Here is a 26,645-nt window from a genome sequence, read left to right as displayed (position 1 = left end):
CTTCCACCACCATTGCCTCCTCAGGCGCCACCTGTTCCCACTTCTTCTCAGGAACAGCCATCGCAGACTCTGCCTCGGGTCGGCTCACCACTGGTGACCACTCGTCAGGATGTTCATATTGACATGGATGTCAGGCCTGTGAAGATCTGGGGGTAGAATAGGTCTTCAGCAAGCCATGCTTGACGTAAAAGGCAACTATGCTTGTCGTAAGAGGCGACTAATGGGATTGTGTGGTCAGGTTCGCTGACTTGGTTGATGCATGTCATCGTATCCCAATTGCGTGGATCAACGCTCATGATGTCAATCACTGGATTGTCTGGTCCAGACTCGTTTACTTACACACTGCCGTCATATAGCTGGAATATTGCTGAGTGCAGCGTTAAACAAACAAACAAACAAACAAACAAACATGGATGTCAGTACGGTACTACAGTAAACATTCTCGTCTCCTTGCTTGTGCTTGTGTCTCTCCTGCTCGGCATTTCAGATCCTATTCGTCGTCTCCTGTCGTGTGTTTTCTTCGCCGAGGGCCTCCTCTTATTGTTCGGCGACTAGTGTTGCTTCTTCTAAGGCTGAGAAGCAGCCACTCTACGGCTCTAAGGATTGGATCCTGTTGATCATGGATGTCCTTAAACTCGAAGAGCCTATCCCACTGCCTTCTGTGAAATGATCTCAAGAGTATTACGCCATCTTATATGGTCCCTGTTCATTATTTTGTCGACGGTATTCCTGTGCTGTTGCAGCGGGCTTTGGATAAGGTAGCCCTCAACGGTTCACTTCCCAAACCCGCCATCACGTTGTCCCGCTTCAAATTGCATGGATTTCATTTCCAACTTCAGCTTCCCCCCTTATGCAGATGATGCTAAAACTTTGGGCCATTTCACGTCTCCGTGCCTCAAGATAGATGATCCCTTATGTCTGTTGATTCTGACATTCGTTTGTCCCTCCTACCATTGTCACTTATTACTATCTTCATCCAGGCTTCATTTAGCGAATTGGCTCGCTGAAAACAGATTTTTTAAGAGAATTCCTCTCATTTCTGGATGTTATCATTCATCTCTTGGAGGACTTAGCTCGCCACAGGCTCCCTCCTCCTTATGCGTTGCCATGCCTATATTGAGGAGATTGGTTGGTGCCCATTCCTATTGTTTGACTTATTACGTCAACAATAGTCATCACGAGAAGCTCTTCAATAACAAGGTTCAGGAGGAAATCTCTCCACTGCTCAGGCCGAAGCCACTGTTCAGGCACTACAGATGAATATTCCCCGCCCGGGTATCCAGTACATCAGGTGGACGCCATATCAACCTGAGGCTAAACACCTCCGTCATGCTCAACCTTACCCTAAACCTTTAGCACAGGCCGTGTCTTCCCAGTCGTCTAAGGCCAGGTCGACTAGCGGTCACATTCAGCCCTCCTCCTTGGGCGCTAGGTATAGGGGCGTAGGATGAGACTAACCAGGTGGGCGACTGGGTTATCCCTGCCACCAGTCATCCCTCCTCACGACTCTCCTGTTTCATCAGCAGTCGGAGTTGAATCCCTCCCAGACCATTCACTTTAATGGGGGACTAATGACACACGTCAAGGTCTCCTCCTAGTTCCGCAGACACATTGGAACTTGTTCTGGTCCAGGCAGGCCTGTCGTTGGTACTCCGGATTCAAAGTTGGCAACACCTGCATGGCTTGCTCACATCAGCACAAGATTTGACCCGCTGTGGACGCCTGCAGTTACGTCCTCTGCAGATTTTTCTGTGGACGCTTTAGTCTTTAACAGGGTCTTTTTGTCCGACTTCGTTCACACTCACCATGTGTTCGTGGACGCATCGAAAGAAGGGTGGGGGCCATCTCGGAGATCTCTGGGCCTCAGTGTTCTGGACCACCCCGTTTCTTCACTGGGACATCAACTGTCTTGAGTTTCAAGCTGTCATATTGGCCAGTCAGACATGGCGAATGTTATTGTGTGGAACTTGCATGGCCTCATGATAGCAATGGACAACGTCTTGGTCACTCATTACATCAACCGGATGGGATCCACTCACTCACAGTCTCCTGGACCTTACGTTCATGGATCTATCGTCTCATAGACGACATCCCATTCGACGCGAGAGCTTGTCACATTTCGGGGTTTCCAACATTCTCACTGACGCCCTTTCTTGCCCCAGTCATTCTGCCCCCTCTGGTGCTCTTTCCCCTTTGTTCTCAAGAAACTGGCATCCGCAGTGAACATCCAGATTCTTTTGGCCCAGTTGGACGTGGTTCCTGCATCATATCCGATTTGCCAGAGAGCCAGACTTTAAACTCCCGTATTTCCCAGTCTGCTCAGAAATCCACACACCTGTCAACCACACCTGTGCCCACAGTCATAGGATCTATGTGTGTGGTCCATTTTCAGAAAGCATTGACAACTAGGGGTTTCTCTACGGCGGTGGCTCTTGCTATTTGTCAGACACACAGCCCCTCTACTGCCTCTTTGTATGACCAGAAGTGTTTATGTTTAGCGGCTTATTGTCGTCAACATAATATGGATCCTATTGTGGCTTCTACTCCATTCATAGCTGATTTCTTAGTCTATTTACTTGAGACAAAAGATTTGTAAGGTGGTACCATTGCCAGTTATGTCTTGGTCATTAAATTCTTGACGCCTCCTGTTCTACCCATATCGCTACTGCTTGTGGATTTGACTATCAGGCGTTTTTTCGCTTGTCAAATATTTTCAAAGTCTTTTGTGCCTTTGATATATTTGAGTGCAATGCTCATTAAATTTTAACTCAGACGATTGAACACTTATCACAGTGACTAAGATGCAGTGGTATTTTTAGACAACCCATACTGAGCGTCATCTTCCTGAGGCAAGAGAGTTAACTGACTATAAAAGTCCAGTTTCCACCCTTGCTAAACTAGGCTGGTTTTATGGAGTTACGTTTTGGCTGGACTAACGAGTCTATGCATTGTCCAATCAAAATCTCGCACCGAAATTGAAATCCGGATCGTAATCTGTCGTGCAGATTTCGGTCGATTGCACGATTTGCAAAGCCTGTGCACTACCAACTCGTTGTCAACAGATATTTTCCAAATCTTCTCATGTTTTTAATCAAGGTGCCCACGTGATTTGATGCATTTCGCGATGTGAGACAATCACAATATAGATCTTGATTATCGATCAGATCGTCCTGATCGGGCGCAACTGTTTTGTGTGAAGCAAACGCAAGTGATACGAGAGGTGGAATCTGATTGGTCTTAGGAGAGGCTTAGAAGGGACATAACTGGTAATAGCCACCGGTGGCGCTACGATCGAGCCCAGTAATTCCAGCCTAGTTCGGCAAGGGAGGAAACTTGACTTTTAAAGTCAGTTAACTCTCTTGCCTCAGGAAGATGACTGAGCGTATATGTTAGCAGTATGCAGTGTTACTTGGGACTGTGATACCATGGGACTCAATTATTGTAAGAGCGAAATGCAGCAGTAATAAGTATCTTTGTGTTTGTCTGTCAGGGATGAAATCTTGAATCAACTAGGTCATCTGCTATGGTAGTAGTCATTGTGAAACAATTTGAAATAAGAACAGCAATCTGATTGGATAGAGCGTTTTCATTACAAGGGGAACAACTCATTTTCTACGTTGAGAACTCATATTTTATGTTTATGAATTGCTTTGATATTCAGTGATGTGGTTTAATCATTTTAAACTGTACAAATTCAAGCAGGGCCAATTTTCCTAATAATTTTCGCTATAAGCCCCAATTTTTCAAATTGTCGCTCTTTTCTGTGCCCCTGTTTAATACACAAAAGAACAAACAGATAAGACCAACAGGTATCCGGTATAATGCAACTGTACAAAAAAATGTTTATATTACAGATACAAATGTTGGTTGGATGGAGGGGGGGAAATTGTAAATGTTAAATATTTATGGGGTAACTACCATATTTTCTTGTCTATAGTGCACGCTTTGAAAAAAATGAAAAATACAGGTATAATTACCGAGGTATTAGCGCATGATACATGGTTACAATGAGTTTTGATGTCTTTTTCCCAGCGCAGAGACATTACCATGAGCATGTTGCACCAGAAATACCATGTCAACAAATATGTACAGGTTACACACAACCAAATGTTTTCCCATAGACTTCTATAGTAACGTTATATTTTTTTTTTAAATAACTAAGCATTCAACAGCTATAACCTGTACGTGTGTGCACAGTTTGGCCTTAGAGCAGTAATAAAAACATAAAAAATGACTAGCTTAGCCAGTACAGGAAGCTAAACACATCACCCCCAGTTTCGCACCAAATGTCACCTACTTGAAAATAGCTGTGGTCACATTCAGCATAAGTTATCATGTTGAAAAAGACAGTACTAAATATAGAAAAACATGGTCAGTTTTAAAAACTGGATGGATGTACATTTGAAAGACATAAAAATCTTACAGAATAGCCTCCAATCACAGCCTGCAGATATCTCTCGATCTGCACTGAAGGCTCCCTACGAAAACTGCACTGTCCCCAACTGGTTCTGATTTGGTGTAGTAGAACCTACAGAAGTACACAAGTTTATCCAAATGTTACACAAGCTGGCTATAATGTATTCATCTGGACTTATGCTTTCAACATGCTCAATATCGTTTACATTGATTTTGCCGAAATCCATGAGATTGGCAGTTCGCACTAACTGTTATTTTCAGCAACCACAATCAGATTATCACTATTGATGCCTTGAAATGAACCTAGTTGTCAGAGAATGGCATAAATGCCATACTTAGACTTGTTAAATGATGTATTTCTTGTAGTTGACTATTATATGTCAACATATTGATTTTAACCATCGAAAATGTATCCGGCATATAACAAAGTGCACTGTGTACGATTATTATTATTAGAAATATATATCAGAAACATTGAAATTACTGCTAAAAAACAAGATCTGAATGTATTAATTCGGGTAAAATAATAGTTTCTGATATAATTTCTTCCAATCATTGTATAAAAATTCTTTTAAGTTATGTTTTGGGGTATTTTGTAACTAAATCACCAGTAGATTTGGGAGAACATGTGTACAGCTGATTGCTATTGCCGGTTTAGTTGACAAGACAAATACATACAGAAATCTTAATCTCTGCACATTAAACAATGCCTAGCATAACAAGAAACACAATTGAAATGGAAAATCATGTGTGTTTACTCTAGTGATATATCATCACAAATTTCATTTTTTCATGAACCATGTTTGTTATGTTTTATTCATTCACCTGAAGCGATACAATATGACTTTTGACTACTCACAATACATGAACTAGCAATGTCTGTAACCTGTAGGGCATGCTTGTTCCCTCCAATCAGGACCTGAATATTTCCAAAAGGTTTGAATCAGATTTTCAATATGGCTAACATTGTACCCATATGGTGAACTTGTTAAAGGTCATTACTCAGATATTTATTTAAAAAAATGAAATAATATGTGGTATATGTGTAGTTTAGAGTGGTGCTCAACAAATATGTTACACATGATAGTTTGAATGCTGACCTGTATTTGCACTTAAATACCCTTAATGTTTCTGCTCCAGGGCATGATAAATATCATTTTACTTTCACTGTATAATCAACTCTTATCATTATCTATCAACTCATTTAATCTGTTATATAAGTTGTATACATTTTCGATCTCTTGTACATAAAATGACCTTGTAGTAATTCTCCTGTTACAACAGTCATGTCAATCTACTCCCTCTTAACTGTAATACGCTAGTCTTGTCCCAGCTGGCTTCACGTACAGCGTATCTACCGGGTAGTTATAATTAATTGACTTCATCAGTTTGTATGTCATGTTCCTGTATGATGGGGCAAAAAGTTGCCCTGAAACATTGTGTGTATAATAAAGAAGTTGTTATCATTGTTTAAAGGAAAACAACACTACAACTGTCAGTCGTCTAGCCGACACCATTTTAATTAGCCCGCGTAATCACCAGAAGCCAATTAGCGCCAGCGATCCAGCAAACTGGGCTTCTGACCAGAAAGGGGCCAAGAAGAAAACGTTGTTGACAGCGAGGGTTAATCCCCTTGAATCCTCGCATTAGAGTAGATGGTCTGAGGCACGTTGTTTGGAAATCAGCGGAAGTCTTTGCCGTGTTTTCCAACAATTTTACTTCCACCTAATAATATAGTCCCAATTGTAAATTGTTTTCCTAATACGGATTCAAAATACATTTCCTCCTTGTTCTAACCACTAAACTACGCGCTAAATGTCATGTACATTATATGCACCATTCTGATTCAGACAGACAATTTGTGTAACAAGACGGATGTTCCGACTGAACAATTTAGACAGGCATCTGTTACCTCCCTTTATCGGCTTGTCGACCAATCACTTGTACTCAAGACGGTATGCTCAGTTTCGAAGAAAGTAAACATGTTTCAATGTGATGGCAAACTGGTCTGAAACATTACATATATTTTGTATCTCTACGATGAATAAGTTTTCAGAATATACTACATGTAAGTTTCTGAAAAATATGTATATAGAAAAATCGCTTTCAAAAACAGAACATTTTGCTAAAAATTTTCCACATTTTTCTTCCAATTTCAATTACTCTACTTAATTTTGTTTTCCTATTTTCATAAATAACACTTGTAGAGACATTTTTGTGCAACATGCAGATATCCACGGTCCACTGACAGACAGTCACGCATACCAGTGACCCCATCTCGTGTGGTCACTTGTACATGAGACCCGTCTCGCGTACACGTTACATGCTCTACTGAGGATGCTTACCAGAACTCTTCACCTTGCAAATTCATCTGCGTGTGTAAATATGTATGTACAATTCTGTAGTTTGGTATACAGAAAATGTGTGTACATATTAGTTTTGTAACAAAGAAATTTCATTTAATGTACTCAACAGCAACAAACCTTATTTTTCAGTCAAATTCCATATAATACAACACTGGAACCAGTTGAAGTAATAGTCCATAGTATGCAACTTTTGAATCCGCGAAGAAAGTACTCATCCATATTACAAGGCTTTCAAACGTGGGAGTGTTGTTTCCCTTTAAATCTTCAGATTCCTGTGCAAATCCTGTTATATTTGGAAGTGATGGGTTTCCTCTCTGGAGCATGGACAGTTTAGAAGAAGGGGTTATTTGGTTCCTGCATTGAGTTGAACCACTGTATTGTGTAATTTCAGACTTACTTTGGTTGTGAATACATGGGCCCGGGGAAGACTGCCCTGGACCTCATCATTGATTATTACAACGACTTGGCTCTGCAGAAGCAGCAGTGGAACATGTGGTGAGGCTGAAGTCCTGTAGCTGCACAACCCTGTACACTTGTAGTTGCACAACTCTTTACTCCTGTAGCTGCACAACCCTGTACTCCTGTAGCTGCACAAACCTGTACTCATGTAGCTACATAACCCTGTATTCCTGTAGCTGCACAACCCTGTACTCCTGTAGCTGCACAACCCTGTACTCCTGTAGCTGCACAACCCTGTACTCCTGTAGCTGCATAACCCTGTACACTTGTAGCTGCACAACCCTGTACTCCTGTAGCTGCACAAACCTTTACTCCTGTAGCTGCACAACCCTGTACTCCTGTAGCTGCACAACCCTGTACTCCTGTAGCTGCACAACCCTGTACTCCTGTAGCTGCACAAACCTTTACTCCTGTAGCTGCACAACCCTGTACTCCTGTAGCTGCAAAACCCTGTACTCCTGTGGCTGCACAAACCTGCACTCCTGTAGCTGCACAACCCTGTACTCCTGTAGCTGCATAACCCTGTACTCCTGTAGCTGCACAACCCTGTACTCCTGTAGCTGCACAACCCTGTACTCATGTAGCTGCACAACCCTGTACTCCTGTAGCTGCACAAACTTTTACTCCTGTAGCTGCACAACCCTGTACTCCTGTAGCTGCACAACCCTGTACTCCTGTGGCTGCACAAACCTGTACTCCTGTAGCTGCACAACCCTGTACTCCTGTGGCTGCACAAACCTGCACTCCTGTAGCTGCACAACCCTGTACTCCTGTAGCTGCACAACCCTGTACTCCTGTAGCTGCACAACCCTGTACACTTCTAGTGGCACAGCCCTGTGCTCCTGTAGCTGCACAAACCTGTACTCCTGTAGCTGCACAACCCTGTACTCCTGTAGCTGCACAACCCTGTACTCCTGTAGCTGCACAATCCTGTACTCCTGTAGCTGCACAACCCTGTACTCCTGTAGCTGCACAATCCTGTACACTTATAGCTGCACAACCCTGTACTCCTGTAGCTGCACAAACCTGTACTCCTGTAGCTGCACAACCCTGTACACTTGTAGCTGCACAACCCTGTAGTCCTGTAGCTGCACAATCCTGTAGTCCTGTAGCTACACAACCCTGTACTCCTGTAGCTGCACAACCCTGTACTCCTGTAGCTGCATAACTCTGTACTCCTGTAGCTGCATAACTCTGTACTCCTGTAGCTGCACAACCCTGTACTCCTGTAGCTGCATAACCCTGTACTCCTGTAGCTGCATAAACCCTGTACACTTCTAGTGGCACAGCCCTGTGCTCCTGTAGCTACACAACCCTGTACTCCTGTGGCTGCACAACACTGTACTCCTGTAGCTGCACAACCCTGTACTCCTGTAGCTGCATAACCCTGTACTCCTGTAGCTGCATAACTCTGTACTCCTGTATCTGCATAACCCTGTACTCCTGTAGCTGCACAACCCTGTACTCCTGTAGCTGCATAACCCTGTACTCCTGTAGCTGCATAACCCTGTACACTTCTAGTGGCACAGCCCTGTACTCCTGTAGCTGCACAACCCTGTACTCCTGTAGCTGCATAACCCTGTACTCCTGTAGCTGCATAACTCTGTACTCCTGTAGCTGCATAACCCTGTACTCCTGTAGCTGCACAACCCTGTACTCCTGTAGCTGCATAACCCTGTACTCCTGTAGCTGCATAACCCTGTACACTTCTAGTGGCACAGCCCTGTACTCCTTTGCTGCATAACCCTGTACTCCTGTAGCTGCATAACCCTGTACACTTCTAGTGGCACAACCCTGTACTCCTGTAGCTGCACAACCCTGTACTCCTGTAGCTGCACAATCCTGTACTCCTGTAGCTGCATAACCCTGTACACTTGTAGCTGCACAACCCTGTAGTCCTGTAGCTGCACAATCCTGTACTCCTGTAGCTGCACAACCCTGTACACTTGTAGCTGCACAACCCTGTACTCCTGTGGCTGCACAACCCTGTACTCCTGTAGCTGCACAAACCTTTACTCCTGTAGCTACACAACCCTGTACTCCTGTAGCTGCACAACCCTGTACTCCTGTAGCTGCACAACCCTGTACTCCTGTAGCTGCACAACCCTGTACTCCTGTAGCTGCACAAACCTTTACTCCTGTAGCTGCACAACCCTGTACTCCTGTAGCTGCACAACCCTGTACACTTGTAGCTGCACAACCTTGTACACTTCTAGTGGCACAGCCCTGTGCTCCTGTAGCTACACAACCCTGTACTCCTGTAGCTGCACAACACTGTACTCCTGTAGCTGCATAACCCTGTACTCCTGTAGCTGCATAACCCTGTACACTTCTAGTGGCACAGCCCTGTGCTCCTGTAGCTACACAATCCTGTAGTCCTGTAGCTACACAACCCTGTACTCCTGTAGCTGCACAATCCTGTACTCCTGTAGCTGCACAACCCTGTACTCCTGTAGCTGCACAACCCTGTACACTTCTAGTGGCACAGCCCTGTGCTCCTGTAGCTACACAACCCTGTAGTCCTGTAGCTACACAACCCTGTACTCCTGTAGCTGCACAATCCTGTACTCCTGTAGCTGCACAGCCCTGTGCTCCTGTAGCTACACAACCCTGTACTCCTGTGGCTGCACAACCCTGTAATCTCTCATATACAAGCTTAACCATGTCTTCATATGCATAAACCTGTGACGAGGCTGTATTCTTAGATATATATTGATGCATAAAGTTATATTTATTAGCCTACTTAGTTAAGGTTTCAAGGACTGTACGGTGAATATCAGGGCAAATAAAATATTAATTTCTCAATAAAATTTAAAGGCCATAATGTTTCATGTACATTTTATGATCATTCTCCTGTTAACAATGTTTGTCATTATCAAAATCTATTATTTGTGGCAGTGATTCTAGAAGCCATCTAAATAAAACTGCCAGCAAACCAATACAGATGGCTGGGCATGGAGTGTAGTATACAGTATAATATGGAGTATATATGGAGCTTGGATTGTTATGTCCACTTTTACAGGGAAGAGGAGGACGATCACAGTTTGCCTGCTGTGGATGTGGTGGTGGGACTACAGAAGCACTACCTGACCACAGTTGATGACATCCTTGACCACCTGCAGGATCTCATCTTCATCATACTCAGTAAGACAGACCACGGTACATTCAGGGTGTCGAGTACACCTCAATGATACTCAGTAAGACTGACCAGGGTACATTCAGGGTGTCTAGTACACCTCCATCTTGCTCAGTAAGACAGACCACGGTACATTCAGTGTGTCTAGTACACCTCCATCATACTCAGTAAGACAGACCAGGGTACATTCAGGGTGTTTAGTACACCTCCATCATACTCAGTAAGACTGACCAGGGTACATTCATGGTGTCTAGTACACCTCCATCATACTCAGTAAGGAAGACCAGGGTACATTCAGGGTGTTTAGTACACCTCCATCATACTCAGTAAGACTGACCAAGGTACATTCAGGGTGTCTAGTACACCTCCATCATACTCAGTAAGACTGACCAGGGTACATTCAGGGTGTCGAGTACACCTCCATCATACTCAGTAAGGCAGACCACGGTACATTCAGGGTGTCTAGTACACCTCCATCATGCTCAGTAAGGCAGACCACAGTACATTCAGGGTGTCGAGTACACCTCCATCATACTCAGTAAGACAGACTAGGGTACATTCAGGGTGTTTAGTACACCTCCATCATACTCAGTAAGGCAGACCACAGTACATTCAGGGTGTCTAGTACACCTCCATCATACTCAGTAAGGAAGACCACAGTACATTCAGGGTGTCGAGTACACCTCCATCATGCTCAGTAAGGCAGACCAGGGTACATTCAGGGTGTCGAGTACACCTCCATCATACTCAGTAAGGCAGACCAGGGTACATTCAGTGTGTCTAGTACACCTCCATCATACTCAGTAAGGCAGACCACAGTACATTCAGGGTGTCTAGTACACCTCCATCATACTCAGTAAGACAGACCAGGGTACATTCAGTGTGTCTAGTACACCTCCATCATACTCAGTAAGACTGACCAGGGTACATTCAGGGTGTCTAGTACACCTCCATCTTGCTCAGTAAGACAGACCACGGTACATTCAGGGTGTTTAGGACACCTCCATCATACTCAGTAAGGCAGACCATGGTACATTCAGGGTGTCTAGTACACCTCCATCATACTCAGTAAGACAGACCAGGGTACATTCAGGGTGTTTAGTACACCTCCATCATACTCAGTATGGCAGACCAGGGTACATTCAGGGTGTCAAGTACACCTCCATCATACTCAGTAAGGCAGACCAGGGTACATTCAGGGTGTCTAGTACACCTCCATCATACTCAGTAAGACAGACCAGGGTACATTCAGTGTGTCTAGTACACCTCCATCATACTCAGTAAGGCAGACCACGGTACATTCAGGGTGTCTAGTACACCTCCATCATACTCAGTAAGGCAGACCAGGGTACATTCAGGGTGTCTAGTACACCTCCATCATGCTCAGTAAGGCAGACCACGGTACATTCAGGGTGTCTAGTACACCTCCATCATTCTCAGTAAGGCAGACCAGGGAACATTCAGGGTGTCTAGTACACCTCCATCATTCTCAGTAAGGCAGACCAGGGGACATTCAGTGTGTCTAGTACACCTCCATCATGCTCAGTAAGGCAGACCACGGTACATTCAGGGTGTTTAGTACACCTCCATCATACTCAGTAAGACTGACCAGGGTACATTCAGGGTGTCGAGTACACCTCCATCATACTCAGTAAGACAGACCAGGGTACATTCAGTGTGTCTAGTTCACCTCCATCATGCTCAGTAAGGCAGACCACAGTACATTCAGGGTGTCTAGTACACCTCCATCATACTCAGTATGGCAGACCACGGTACATTCAGGGTGTTTAGTACACCTCCATCATACTCAGTAAGACTGACCAGGGTACATTCAGGGTGTCGAGTACACCTCCATCATACTCAGTAAGGCAGACCACGGTACATTCAGGGTGTTTAGTACACCTCCATCATACTCAGTAAGACTGACCAGGGTACATTCAGGGTGTCGAGTACACCTCCATCATACTCAGTAAGACAGACCAGGGTACATTCAGTGTGTTTAGTACACCTCCATCATGCTCAGTAAGGCAGACCACAGTACATTCAGGGTGTCTAGTACACCTCCATCATACTCAGTAAGACTGACCAGGGTACATTCAGGGTGTCGAGTACACCTCCATCATACTCAGTAAGACAGACCAGGGTACATTCAGTGTGTCTAGTACACCTCCATCATGCTCAGTAAGGCAGACCACAGTACATTCAGGGTGTCTAGTACACCTCCATCATACTCAGTAAGACTGACCAGGGTACATTCAGGGTGTCGAGTACACCTCCATCATACTCAGTAAGGCAGACCACGGTACATTCAGGGTGTTTAGTACACCTCCATCATACTCAGTAAGACTGACCAGGGTACATTCAGGGTGTCGAGTACACCTCCATCATACTCAGTAAGACAGACCAGGGTACATTCAGGGTGTCTAGTACACCTCCATCATGCTCAGTAAGGCAGACCACAGTACATTCAGGGTGTCTAGTACACCTCCATCATACTCAGTAAGACTGACCAGGGTACATTCAGGGTGTCGAGTACACCTCCATCATACTCAGTAAGACTGACCAGGGTACATTCAGGGTGTCGAGTACACCTCCATCATACTCAGTAAGGCAGACCACGGTACATTCAGGGTGTTTAGTACACCTCCATCATACTCAGTAAGACTGACCAGGGTACATTCAGGGTGTCGAGTACACCTCCATCATACTCAGTAAGACAGACCAGGGTACATTCAGTGTGTCTAGTACACCTCCATCATACTCAGTAAGACAGACCAGGCGGCCTATTCACGAAGCTGTCTTAGCGCTAAAATTGGCGTAAATATGTCGTAGCGAAAAACGTCTTAGTTAAGTCTATTCTCGAAGCTGTCTTAGCGCTAAGCTATCTTAAGTTTAAGACAAAAAATAAGAGAGGGTCTGACCTGTCGTAAACCTGTGACAGGTATCCATCATGGCGTCCTCCCTATTGCTCGGGCTTCTCGATAGAGAAAAGCAATCAACCCTAACACCTTCCAGGAAGAAAATATTCGGTGACAGGACGAGTCAACTGGACACGCTTGATGACACGCAGCTTATATCCAGATATAGGCTAAATCGGCATGCCATCATGCAAATTATTGCGACTGTGGGGTCCTACCTCGAACGACCGACCAAGCGTTCGGTACCTCTATCACCCGAAATGCATGTTTTGATAACTCTACGATACTTGGCAAAAGGTGGTTTTCAGTCTGAAATCGGGGACCTGCACGGTGTCAGTCAACCTAGTGTATCAAGGGTGATACACAAAACCATAAATCTACTGTGCAAACATCTGAATTTGATACACTTTCCAAACGATGTCACAACCCGTCAAAACACAAAAGAAAGATTTTATGACATAAAATGTTCCCCAATGTAATAGGATGCATCGACGGCACGCTGATCGCTATTATTAGACCACCGCATGATGAGGAGGTCGCTTACGTGTGCCGTAAGGGTTACCATGCCATCAACATTCAAGCAATATGTGATGCTGATCTCCGGTAATTGGATACGGTTTTTTAATAGTAATGAAATTGTATATTGAATGAGAAAGATACATACTGCTATTTCATACATCGCCACGATCACATTAAATGTACCGCCTCGCATAGTTGACCTTGACCATGACCCATTGCGCCCCCTGTCAATAAACCCAGCCAATGACATCGAAGGGGCACAATAAAGGTTTAAGGAAGGGGTTCCTGTAAGGTTACTTAATTATAACATTAACAGTTTGTGATGATTATACACACATTGTTCTGTCAGTAGAATGAAATGTGAAAGAAATATGTTTTTGAAATGAAATAAGTATCAAATCCATGACTTAAATGTAAAAGTAATCAATAAAAACCCATCGATCAGTCACATATTCTGCAATGTAGGTCAAGGGAATTCCCTTATGACGTCACGGGAAAACACCCAACTCTTTCTATCTCCGACAGAAAATAGCTCCCTGTCTTAGCCGCTTCGTGAATAGGCCGCCTGGGTACATTCAGGGTGTCTAGTACACCTCCATCATACTCAGTAAGACAGACCAGGGTACATTCAGGGTGTCTAGTACTTCTGCAGGAGGAGGGCAGACCATGGAAAAGACATAAAACATTGAGAAATTTGTTACTATGTTATCTGGTGTTATTGTACATGTGTTAGGCGAACACTCTTTTATGATGTAATCATATGTATTTCAACAATATCTCGAGCTCAGACTATGCTGTTGCAGAAAAATACAGCAGCTGTAAATCCTGGTCCAAATATTTTAACAATCAAACACTTTTGACAGCGAGATTCCGCTGTAAGTTCACCCTTTGGAAATCCAAGCTTGTCTGTTTTAGGGAATGGCGGTGACCCTAACTTGCTGGATGAGAACCAACTCACACCTCTACACCGCGCAGTCATCATGACCTGTGATGTTCAGCTTATACGTCTTCTGTGTGACAATGGCTCCAATGTTAATGCTGTAGATCTCCATGGCAACACCCCACTTCTGGCCATGTGTGATACAAGCCTGTCTCAGATGTACATGTCGGCTGATGAAGACATCCTGCCCCCAACAGAGGAGGATGATGTTCCCAGTACCTGCAACATCAGCAACACCCCCAACAGGACAGAATGCCTCACCTATCTTTTGTCCAGGGAGGACGTGCAGGTCAGTGTATCTCGGCTTCTTTCCCTGAACCCATACAGGATTCCTACACCACAGCTATAGTCCCCAGTTCATGTTGCCGGTCATCAGGGAAGGCCAACTCGGACATGACCTCCAGTTACCCATGCTTGTTGCTAACCATCAGCAGGTCTAGAGTACTGGTAGACCTACCTTGTGTTCTGCAGTAACTACTGGTAGACCTACCTTGTGTTCTGCGATAAGTACTGGTAGACCTACCTTGTGTTCTGCAATAAGTACTGGTAGACCTACCTTGTGTTCTGCAGTAAGTACTGGTAGACCTACCTCATGTTCTGCAGTATACAGCAAATCTGGTGTTGTTTCTGGTGAATGTATCTCGCATCTGGATGTGGTGTTGTTTCAGGTGAATGCACAGAATAACCATGGTCAGACAGCACTGTTCCACTTCTTTGCCAGTGGTGATATGACAAGTAGTCTGTCCCTGCTGTCGGAGGGAGCAGACCCCTCAATACGAGGCACGGTCTGGGAGGCACATCGCAAGAAGAGGTAGGCCTGACTCTGTATCTCCTTTAATGAAATCTGCACACAAATATTGTTCACAATAATATGGTGTATCAGCATGAAACAATTTAAAAAAAATAAATATTTGCAGATTGGTTTCGCCGCTGTTCACCAGTTTCCTGTGGTCAGGGGTGACTGGTGCTGTGCCCCGGGAGGTGGCGCATGTAGTGGATAAAGGTCAGTCTGGTGCTTTGTAAATCGTCATACCAATCTTGCTTACAGTCTTCATTGATCATGAAGAATGGTATCACTTCAGAGCTATCACTTCACTCGTTTTTGGTAAACACTAAAGATTAGAACTTGACATCTTGGCCATGTTGAGGACTTTTATTGGTTGTGTTGGATGTGAGATGTAACCAAGATGCAAGACAAAGCTGTTATGGATAACAACTTCTTTATTTACTGTAAAGGTGACGTTTCGGTATAGATCCTATATTCACAAAGTAGACACAATTTATGGATGACAAACTTCTTTAATTACTGTAAAGGCGGCATTTCTGTATAGATCCTTAAACCGTTATCAAGCAAAACTGAATGAGGAACATGGTACAGAATAAATATATATATATATATATATATATATATATATATATATATATAACAGAAGGATAATACTGCAACAACGTGATGGACAGAGAACACATAAGGTGGAAGCCAATGAGACAGGAAGCCAATTAAACAGGATATGGCTTAATGAGTTCATAGTGTGTGGATGGGATGATGGACGACTTGTGGCAGCTTCTGTTATTTTTCTTTTAATGAAGTCATGGAGGTTGTTGGAGAGGATCTGAATGTTTTCCCAAATGTGGTTTGGGCAGTTGCTGATTTGGTCCGAGATGGCTGATTTACTGTCTGATTTGTTGGATGAAATTTTATGCTCTTGGATTCTGGTGTTGATTGGGCGTTATGTTTCTCTACCATGTTCCTCGTTCAGTCTTGCGTGAAGACGGTTTTTATCCATAAATTGTGTCTACTTTGTCATCCATCAACTTCTATGTAATGCCTATCAAACCATACATACCCTATAGTGTTTCTACTTTGTCATCTGTCAACTTCTATATAATGCCTATCAAACAATACATACCCTATAGTGTTTCTACTTTGTCATCTGTCAACTTTTATATAATGCCTATCAAACAATGCAGATCCTATAGTGTCTCTACTTTGTCATTCATCAACTGGGGGCACGGGTGGCCCAGTCGTCTAAGGTGCCGAGATTCGCTGTGCAGAGTTGCGTCCCTTGGGCACGCCAGAAACCTATAACTGTGGGTTCGAATCCCGGTTCGCCCCGATTATGTTTCTAGGTTTGTCAGCACCATACCCGTGCTCGTGGGTTTCACCGAAGTGGTAAACGTCTGAGACCTGCATCACTTCGGGCTTTCCTCCCACATTAAGCTGACACGCCGTGATATAACTGGAATACTGTTAAAAGCGGCGTGAAACCCAACTCACTCACTCACTCACTCACTCATTCATCAACTTCTATGTAATGCCTATCAAACAATACAGATCCTATAGGGTCTCTACTTTGTCATCAATCAACTTCTATGTAATGCCTGTCAAACAATACAGATCCTATAGTGTCTCTCCTTTGTCATCCATCACCTCATATGAAATGCCTATCAAACAATACAGATCCTATAGTGTCTCTACTTTGTCATCCATCAACTTCTTTGTAATGCCTATCAAACAATACAGATCCTATAGGGTCTCTACTTTGTCATCCATCAACTTCTATGTAATGCCTATCAAACAATACAGATCCTATAGTGTCTCTACTTTGTCATCCATCATTTTCTATGTAATGCCTATCAAACAATACAGATCCTATAGGGTCTCTTCTTTGTCATCCATCAACTTCTATGTAATGCCTATCAAACAATACAGATCCTATAGTGTCTCTACTTTGTCATCCATCATTTTCTATGTAATGCCTATCAAACAATACAGATCCTATAGGGTCTCTTTGTCATCCATCAACTTCTATGTAATGCCTATCAAACAATACAGATCCGATAGTGTCTCTACTTTGTCATCCATCAACTTCTATGTAATGCCTATCAAACAATACAGATCCTATAGTGTCTCTACTTTGTCATCCATCAACTTCTATGTAATGCCTATCAAACAATACATATTCTATAGTGTCTCTACTTTGTCATCCATCAACTTCTATGTAATGCCTATCAAACAATACAGATCCTATAGGGTCTCTTTGTCATCCATCAACTTCTATGTAATGCCTATCAAACAATAAAGATCCGATAGTGTCTCTACTTTGTTATCCATCAACTTCTATGTCATGCCTATCAAACAATACAGATCCTATAGTGTCTCTACTTTGTCCACTATCAATTTCTATATAATGCCTGTCAAACAATACAGATCCTATAGTGTCTCTCCTTTGTCATCCATCAACTTCTATGTAATGCCTATCAAACAATACAGATCCTATAGTGTCTCTACTTTGTCCACTATCAACTTCTATGTAATGCCTATCAAACAATACAGATCCTATAGTGTCTCTACTTTGTCCACTATCAATTTCTATGTAATGCCTATCAAACAATACAGATCCTATAGTGTCTCTACTTTGTCATCCATCAACTTCTATGTAATGCCTATCAAACAATACAGATCCTATAGTGTCTCTACTTTGTCATCCATCAACTTCTTTGTAATGCCTATCAAACAATACAGATCCTATAGGGTCTCTACTTTGTCATCCATCAACTTCTATGTAATGCCTATCAAACAATACAGATCCTATAGTGTCTCTACTTTGTCATCCATCATTTTCTATGTAATGCCTATCAAACAATACAGATCCTATAGGGTCTCTTTGTCATCCATCAATTTCTATGTAATGCCTATCAAACAATACAGATCCTATAGTGTCTCTACTTTGTCATCCATCAACTTCTATGTAATGCCTATCAAACAATACAGATCCTATAGGGTCTCTACTTTGTCATCCATCAATTTCTATGTAATGCCTATCAAACAATACAGATCCTATAGTGTCTCTTCTTTGTCATCCATCAACTTCTATGTAATGCCTATCAAACAATACAGATTCTATAGTGTCTCTACTTTGTCATCCATCAACTTCTATGTTATGCCTATCAAACAATACAGATCCTATAGTGTCTCTTCTTTGTCATCCATCAACTTCTATGTAATGCCTATCAAACAATACAGATCCGATAGTGTCTCTACTTTGTCATCCATCAACTTCTATGTAATGCCTATCAAACAATACAGATCCTATAGTGTCTCTACTTTGTCATCCATCAACTTCTATGTTATGCCTATCAAACAATACAGATCCTATAGGGTCTCTTCTTTGTCATCCATCAACTTCTATGTAATGCCTATCAAACAATACAGATCCTATAGTGTCTCTACTTTGTCATCCATCAACTTCTATGTAATGTGCCGATGTGACGTTAAACTTTAACTCACTCACTCACTCTATGTAATGCCTGTCAAACAATACAGATCCTATAGTGTCTCTACTTTGTCATCCATCAACTTCTATGTAATGCCTATCAAACAATACAGATTCTATAGTGTCTCTACTTTGTCATCCATCAACTTCTATGTTATGCCTATCAAACAATACAGATCCTATAGTGTCTCTTCTTTGTCATCCATCAACTTCTATGTAATGCCTATCAAACAATACAGATCCGATAGTGTCTCTACTTTGTCATCCATCAACTTCTATGTAATGCCTATCAAACAATACAGATCCTATAGTGTCTCTACTTTGTCATCCATCAACTTCTATGTTATGCCTATCAAACAATACAGATCCTATAGGGTCTCTTCTTTGTCATCCATCAACTTCTATGTAATGCCTATCAAACAATACAGATCCTATAGTGTCTCTACTTTGTCATCCATCAACTTCTATGTAATGTGCCGATGTGACGTTAAACTTTAACTCACTCACTCACTCTATGTAATGCCTGTCAAACAATAAAGATCCGATAGTGTCTCTACTTTGTTATCCATCAACTTCTATGTAATGCCTATCAAACAATACAGATCCTATAGTGTCTCTACTTTGTCATCCATCATTTTCTATGTAATGCCTATCATACCATTAAAGATGCAAGAGACTGAAAGGGTTGGGAAGTGAGTGTAGCTTTATATGGATAGGAAATGAGATTTATTCGGTATGCCTGTTTATTATGATTTTGTTATGATTCTTGTGAGAATGTCCTACAAAAATTATGTTGTCAGATAAAGATGATTAGGAGGATGAAATCTAGTGGCTTTTGTTCACTTTATGTCATTGGTAAATGATAAGGAAATTACTGGATTCTGCATCAACAAAAATAGCATTGATCATAAAAATAGCCCTGCTTTTTAATGAACATGTTGCTTTTTAATTAAGTTTAAGTGTTACATAAAGTTATTTCCCTTACGGTAATCTGTATATCAGCAAACTTTGGCACATTTCTGTTTCTGAAATTTGTTATCAGGCTTAGTGGAAGGAAACTGATTTCACTTCTGTGAAATTGTAAACAAAGTAATAAAAGTAATAGGTCTAAGGAAGAATTATGTTACTGAAAGTGATGTGAGAGTGGATGTCTGTGTATTTGCCAGGTTACTTCTGCAAGCCAGAGATAGCAGGTGAGCTTCAGGAATACCTAGAGGAAGACTTCCCCCAGTTCAGTCACCTGTACCCCTACTCAGCACGCCTCATCCCACTGATGTTTGGGGGCGTGACCTCCACCCTTTCCCAGGCTGCAGCGAGGGTCATATTCCAGCAGTGTCTGCTAGCTAATACAAGATGTATACAACGAATCCTGCCTGTTGCGGCCATCCAGAACAGCTTTGATTCCGAGGAGTTGCAGAACTTAGACTTGTATGGTGACTATGTGACTATGGTCCTCAACAGGACGGTTGTGCGTAGCCTGGTACAGCTGTTGGGACTGCCAACAAACTCATTGCTCAACTTTGAGGTGGAGCTGCTGCTGCATCAGATGGCTGTACACTTTGCCAGGTTCAAGCTACGCAGGCCTAACCTAGCCCTATCCGATGAAGATTACACCGACAGTGATGATTCCATTGATACAGAGGAAGGGGATTCTGATCTGGAGTACTGGTAGATGAACCTTGTGTTCCACAGTGGTCAGTACAGTGGATCTGGAGTACTGGCAGATGAACCTTGTATTCTGCAGTATATTGGATCTGGAGTACTGGCAGATGAACCTTGTATTCTGCAGTACAGTAGATCTGGAGTACTGGCAGATGAACCTTGTGTTCCACAGTGGCCAGTGCAGTAGATCTGGAGTACTGGTAGATGAACCTTGTATTCTGCAGTACAGTAGATCTGGAGTACTGGCAGATGAACCAGTGGATAGTACAGTGGATCTGGAGTACTGGCAGATTAACCTTGTGTTCTGCAGTACAGTAGATCTGGAGTACTGGCAGATGAACCTTGTATTCTGCAGTACAGTGGATCTGGAGTACTGGCAGATGAACCTTGTGTTCAACAGTGGATAGTACAGTGGATCTGGAGTACTGGCAGATGAACCTTGTGTTCAACAGTGGCCAGTACAGTGGATCTGGAGTACTGGCAGATGAACCTTGTGTTCAACAATGGCCAGTACAGTGGATCTGGAGTACTGGCAGATGAACCTCGTGTTCAACAGTGGCCAGTACAGTGGATCTGGAGTACTGGTAGATTAACCTTGTGTTCCACAGTGGCCAAAACAGTGGATCTGGAGTACTGGCAGATGAACCTTTTGTTCCACAAGTGGCCAGTACAGTGGATCTGGAGTACTGGGCCTAGATTTTCGAAACGATCGTAGCCTTAAAATTATCGTGAAGGAAATCGTAGGCTATCGTAGCATATTTTCGAAACTATCGTAGCCCTAAGATATCTTAAGATTGTCGTAAATCTAAGATAGCCCCATACCTGTCATAAGTTTATTTTATCTTCATCCAAGATGGCGGCATACTTTTCCATAGATATTTTGACAAACAATTAGTCAGCTTTACGTCCAAACATTGACATTTCATTTTGTAAAACTGAGTGATTCAAATTGACACATCAAGGATTTTCACGTCAAAAATGTTCTTAATCGCGACAGCGATCCACATAACTGTGGAGTCGATAGCTTACAATATATTTCTATCCGAGTCCATGCTGAAAAAGTTTGAAACAACATACCTTTTCGATAATTTGGGAAGGATAAAAACGGAAGGTGTCGGCAGGCTACAGTAATGACTGTGACCTCATTGATAACTCAGGGGGAGCTAATCTTAGTTTAAACTCTAGTTGAGAGTGGTTTCCCATTGTATTCGCCTGGGACACCTTGCTCAATGTTACAGTTTTCATAAAGCGCAGAGTTCCGCTGTTATATTTTCTGGATCGCATTTGTGTCAATGCTTTAGTTTTTATTTTCGCATTTTATTGACTTAACAAGGAAATACATGTGATCAAATATCTGTATACAATATCTAATATTTTTCTTGCAAAAGTAATTGTAATTTATTTCGTTTCAAATTCAATGCCTATGTTATCTATATCCTCTTGAAGACAAATATTTGATAAAAAGTGATTAAAAACTGTCTGTTGAACAAATGCATTCTTTAAAAACAGGTGATTAACGGCATATAGGTGTTTTCCATTATAAATATAACAATTTACTGAAATTGTGACAGCAAAAGTTAGGCACAGATTTTCGTATCGACAAATCAAATAAAAAATGGGTTCCCATGCTGGTTCTGGTTCTCATCAAAATGTAGCATAGTTTTCACATTGTCCAAAATTCACTTTCCAATATATGTTAGCAGAAAAAAAGTTTATTGAATTAAATTAACTGATCAATATAAAATACACATTTTCAACACAATAATCTTTGCATTCAATAAACCGGTTTTAAAATTACAAAGTATTTTGCTCCTCAGCCAGATTTTAATCAGACATATCAGTTTATTAGCTCTACTTAATTTAAAAGGATAGAAAATGACCACATTATATGTATGTTCACGTTAACTTGTGGCGTGTTCCATGAGACAACATAACTTGACAATTCCTAAATTATCTCTTTGCGAACGAAAATTAGTGTCACTTTTAAATTTTGAAAATAATTATGGATCTAGATAGATAAAAAATAATTTCATCATCTAAATACTAATAGCTTGATATTGTATTTAAGTCCTTGGTTAATTCGTGAAATATATTGGATACATAAGTAACAAAACAAACTTATCAGGCTTAGATTGTTATAAAAACTTGCTTGTGGGTGCGCTGCTTCCTGAACAATTTTTGTTTTGAGTGTTTCCACGTTTAATGTTGGTTTTTACACTAATATAAACTTGACTTTTGATATAAACACAAAAATATACAGTATACATCACTTAACATCAGACTTGAACTCGCATGTTAAATCCTGAACGCATATGCAGTTCGATCAAAGGTCTCGTCATTGTCATTTAGAATAACGTCCCTTACTTTCGTCCTTGACTTTGTTCGCGATGTGTTTATATCATACAGTTCTGCGCGCTCACGAGAGGACCATTTGAAGGGAAAATAGTGAAGTAATTTTTGGGACTTTAATACAATTCTAATAGCTGAAGTGTGGTAACACTACACTTATTGATTATAACATTTATCGGTTTTGAAAAATGCTATTGCACGGCACCTGAATGTTATTTGTGTTCGGGTAGTCATGGCATCTTTTATCATAAGAACAGCAGCTGTTGTCAGCAGCTGGGAAATCCCAGTGACGTCATTGGGAAACACCCCACTTTTTCAATCTCTAACACAAATGAGTTCTCTGTCAGAGTTACGATAGGTATAGTAACTCTGAACGATCTGCGACAGGTTTACGATAGTTTCGAAAATCTATCATATCCTAACCTTAAGATATCTTATCTTTGAAATTAAGTTGTTAAGATTTATCTAAGTTAAGATCGTTTCGAAAATCTAGGCCCTGGTAGATGAACCTTGTGATCCACAGTGGCCAGTACAGTGGATCTGGAGTACTGGTAGATTAACCTTGTGTTCTGCAGTACAGTCGATCTGGAGTACTGGTAGATTAACCTTGTGTTCTGCAGTACAGTAGATCTGGAGTACTGGTAGATGAACCTTGTGTTCCACAGTGGCCAGTACAGTGGATCTGGAGTACTGGTAGATTAACCTTGTGTTCTGTAGTACAGTAGTTCTGGAGTACTGGTAGATTAACCTTGTGTTCTGCAGTACTGTAGATCTGGAATACTGGTAGATTAACCTTGTGTTCTGCAGTACAGCAGATCTAGAGTACTGGTAGATTAACCTTGTGTTCTGCAGTACAGCAGATCTAGAGTACTGGTAGATGAACCTTGTGTTCCGCAGTTGGGTACAAAATTTCTGAATGGAAATTGTTTTTCTGCAGTCTTGTCAAAAACTATTTTGATACATGTATACAATGATCTCATGCATGCACTGAAGTTGAGTGAAGCTTTATCTTTACTCATATACAAGTTAGAAGGAAAAGAAAGAAATGTGAACTTTAACGACTTGTTTTGTAACCATGAAGTTTTATTGTTATTGTCATTATAGTCAGGATAGTCCTGTGGGTACCTGGGTCCTACTTGGGACCCACCCGGACCGAGTACCCTGACTGAGTTACCAATCCCAGCCCTAAATGCTAGATTTGCCTTGTGTTCTGCTGTACTGCCGGTCTTGAGTACTGGTAGACCTACCTTGTGTTCTGCACTAAAGCAGGTCTGGAGTACTGGTAGATCAAATGGGGGCCCAGTCAGCGTATTCATGTAATCATACAGATTTAATGAGATCACTGAGGTCTAAATTGACGTGAATGTCTTCACATTTAAGGTCTCTTTATAAAGGAAAGTATATGTTACAGGTCCCCAGAAGGTTGTCATTGTGATGTCATGCTCTTCAGTCTACTCTATGTATCTGGATCAGGCCGGTCATCACTGAGAAGGTTGTCATTGTGATGTCATGCTCTTCAGTCTACTCTATGTATCTGGATCAGGCCGGTCATCATTGAGAAGGTTGTCATTGGGATGTCATGCTCTTCAGTCTACTCTATGTATCTAGATCAGGACGGTCATCATTGAGAAGGTTGTCATTGTGATGTCATGCTCTTCAGTCTACTCTATGTATCTGGATCAGGCCAGTCATCATTGTGAAGGTTGTCATTGTGATGTCATGCTCTTCATTCTACTCTATGTATCTGGATCAGGAGGGTCATCATTGAGAAGGTTGTCATTGTGATGTCATGCTCTTCAGTCTACTCTATGTATCTGGATCAGGCTGGTCATCATTAAGAAGGTTGTCATTGGGATGTCATGCTCTTCAGTCTACTCTATGTATCTGGATCAGGCCAGTCATCATTGTGAAGGTTGTCATTGTGATGTCATGCTCTTCAGTCTACTCTATGTATCTAGATCAGGACGGTCATCATTGAGAAGGTTGTCATTGGGATGTCATGCTCTTCAGTCCACTCTATGTATCTGGATCAGGCCGGTCATCATTGTGAAGGTTGTCATTGTGATGTCATGCTCTTCAGTCTACTCTATGTATCTGGATCAGGCGGATCATCATTGTGAAGGTTGTCATTGTGATGTCATGCTCTTCAGTCAACTCTATGTATCTGGATCAGGCCGGTCATCATTGAGAAGGTTGTCATTGGGATGTCATGCTCTTCAGTCTACACTATGTATCTGGATCAGGCCGGTCATCATTGAGAAGGTTGTCATTGGGATGTCATGCTCTTCAGTCTACTCTATGTATCTGGATCAGGAGGGTCATCATTGAGAAGGTTGTCATTGTGATGTCATGCTCTTCAGTCAACTCTATGTATCTGGATCAGGCCGGTCATCATTGAGAAGGTTGTCATTGGGATGTCATGCTCTTCAGTCTACACTATGTATCTGGATCAGGCCGGTCATCATTGAGAAGGTTGTCATTGGGATGTCATGCTCTTCAGTCTACTCTATGTATCTGGATCAGGAGGGTCATCATTGAGAAGGTTGTCATTGGGATGTCATGCTCTTCAGTCTACTCTATGTATCTGAATCAGGCCGGTCATCATTGAGAAGGTTGTCATTGGGATGTCATGCTCTTCAGTCTACTCTATGTATCTGGATCAGGCCGGTCATCATTGAGAAGGTTGTCATTGTGATGTCATGCTCTTCAGTCAACTCTATGTATCTGGATCAGGAGGGTCATCATTGAGAAGGTTGTCATTGTGATGTCATGCTCTTCAGTCTACTCTATGTATCTGGATCAGGCCGGTCATCATTGTGAAGGTTGCCATTGTGATGTCATGCTCTTCAGTCTACTCTATGTATCTGGATCAGGACGGTCATCATTGAGAAGGTTGTCATTGGGATGTCATGCTCTTCAGTCTACACTATGTATCTGGATCAGGCCGGTCATCATTGAGAAGGTTGTCATTGGGATGTCATGCTCTTCAGTCTACACTATGTATCTGGATCAGGCCGGTCATCATTGAGAAGGTTGTCATTGGGATGTCATGGTCTTCAGTCTACTCTATGTATCTGGATCAGGAGGGTCATCATTGAGAAGGTTGTCATTGGGATGTCATGCTCTTCAGTCTACTCTATGTATCTGAATCAGGCCGGTCATCATTGAGAAGGTTGTCATTGGGATGTCATGCTCTTCAGTCTACTCTATGTATCTGGATCAGGCCGGTCATCATTGAGAAGGTTGTCATTGTGATGTCATGCTCTTCAGTCAACTCTATGTATCTGGATCAGGAGGGTCATCATTGAGAAGGTTGTCATTGTGATGTCATGCTCTTCAGTCTACTCTATGTATCTGGATCAGGCCGGTCATCATTGTGAAGGTTGCCATTGTGATGTCATGCTCTTCAGTCTACTCTATGTATCTGGATCAGGACGGTCATCATTGAGAAGGTTGTCATTGTGATGTCATGCTCTTCATTCTACTCTATGTATCTGGATCAGGACGGTCATCATTGAGAAGGTTGTCATTGTGATGTTATGTTCTTCACTCAACTTTATGTATCTAGGTTGGGTGATCTTCTGGAAAGGTGATTGTTGATAT

General features: G+C 42.2%; 1 protein-coding gene across 1 annotated transcript in view; it reads left to right on the top strand.

Annotated features, from left to right (window-relative positions):
* Positions 1 to 26,120, top strand: part of LOC139473553 (uncharacterized) — a 41,451-nt gene extending 15,331 nt beyond the window's left edge. The window contains exons 4-9 of the mRNA XM_071256203.1: positions 7,174 to 7,277; positions 10,264 to 10,385; positions 14,730 to 15,043; positions 15,423 to 15,565; positions 15,672 to 15,757; positions 20,198 to 26,120. Of these exons, the coding sequence (XP_071112304.1) occupies positions 7,174 to 7,277; positions 10,264 to 10,385; positions 14,730 to 15,043; positions 15,423 to 15,565; positions 15,672 to 15,757; positions 20,198 to 20,703 (1,275 nt within the window). The 3' untranslated portion in view covers positions 20,704 to 26,120. The remainder of the gene's footprint in view (positions 1 to 7,173; positions 7,278 to 10,263; positions 10,386 to 14,729; positions 15,044 to 15,422; positions 15,566 to 15,671; positions 15,758 to 20,197) is intronic.
* The last annotated feature ends 525 nt before the right edge of the window (positions 26,121 to 26,645 follow it).

This window comes from Haliotis cracherodii, unplaced genomic scaffold (genome assembly GCF_022045235.1).
Source record: "Haliotis cracherodii isolate W230 unplaced genomic scaffold, xgHalCrac1.p SCAF_3, whole genome shotgun sequence".
Taxonomy (NCBI): domain Eukaryota; kingdom Metazoa; phylum Mollusca; class Gastropoda; order Lepetellida; family Haliotidae; genus Haliotis; species Haliotis cracherodii.
This window is presented reverse-complemented; position numbering and strand designations above follow the sequence as displayed.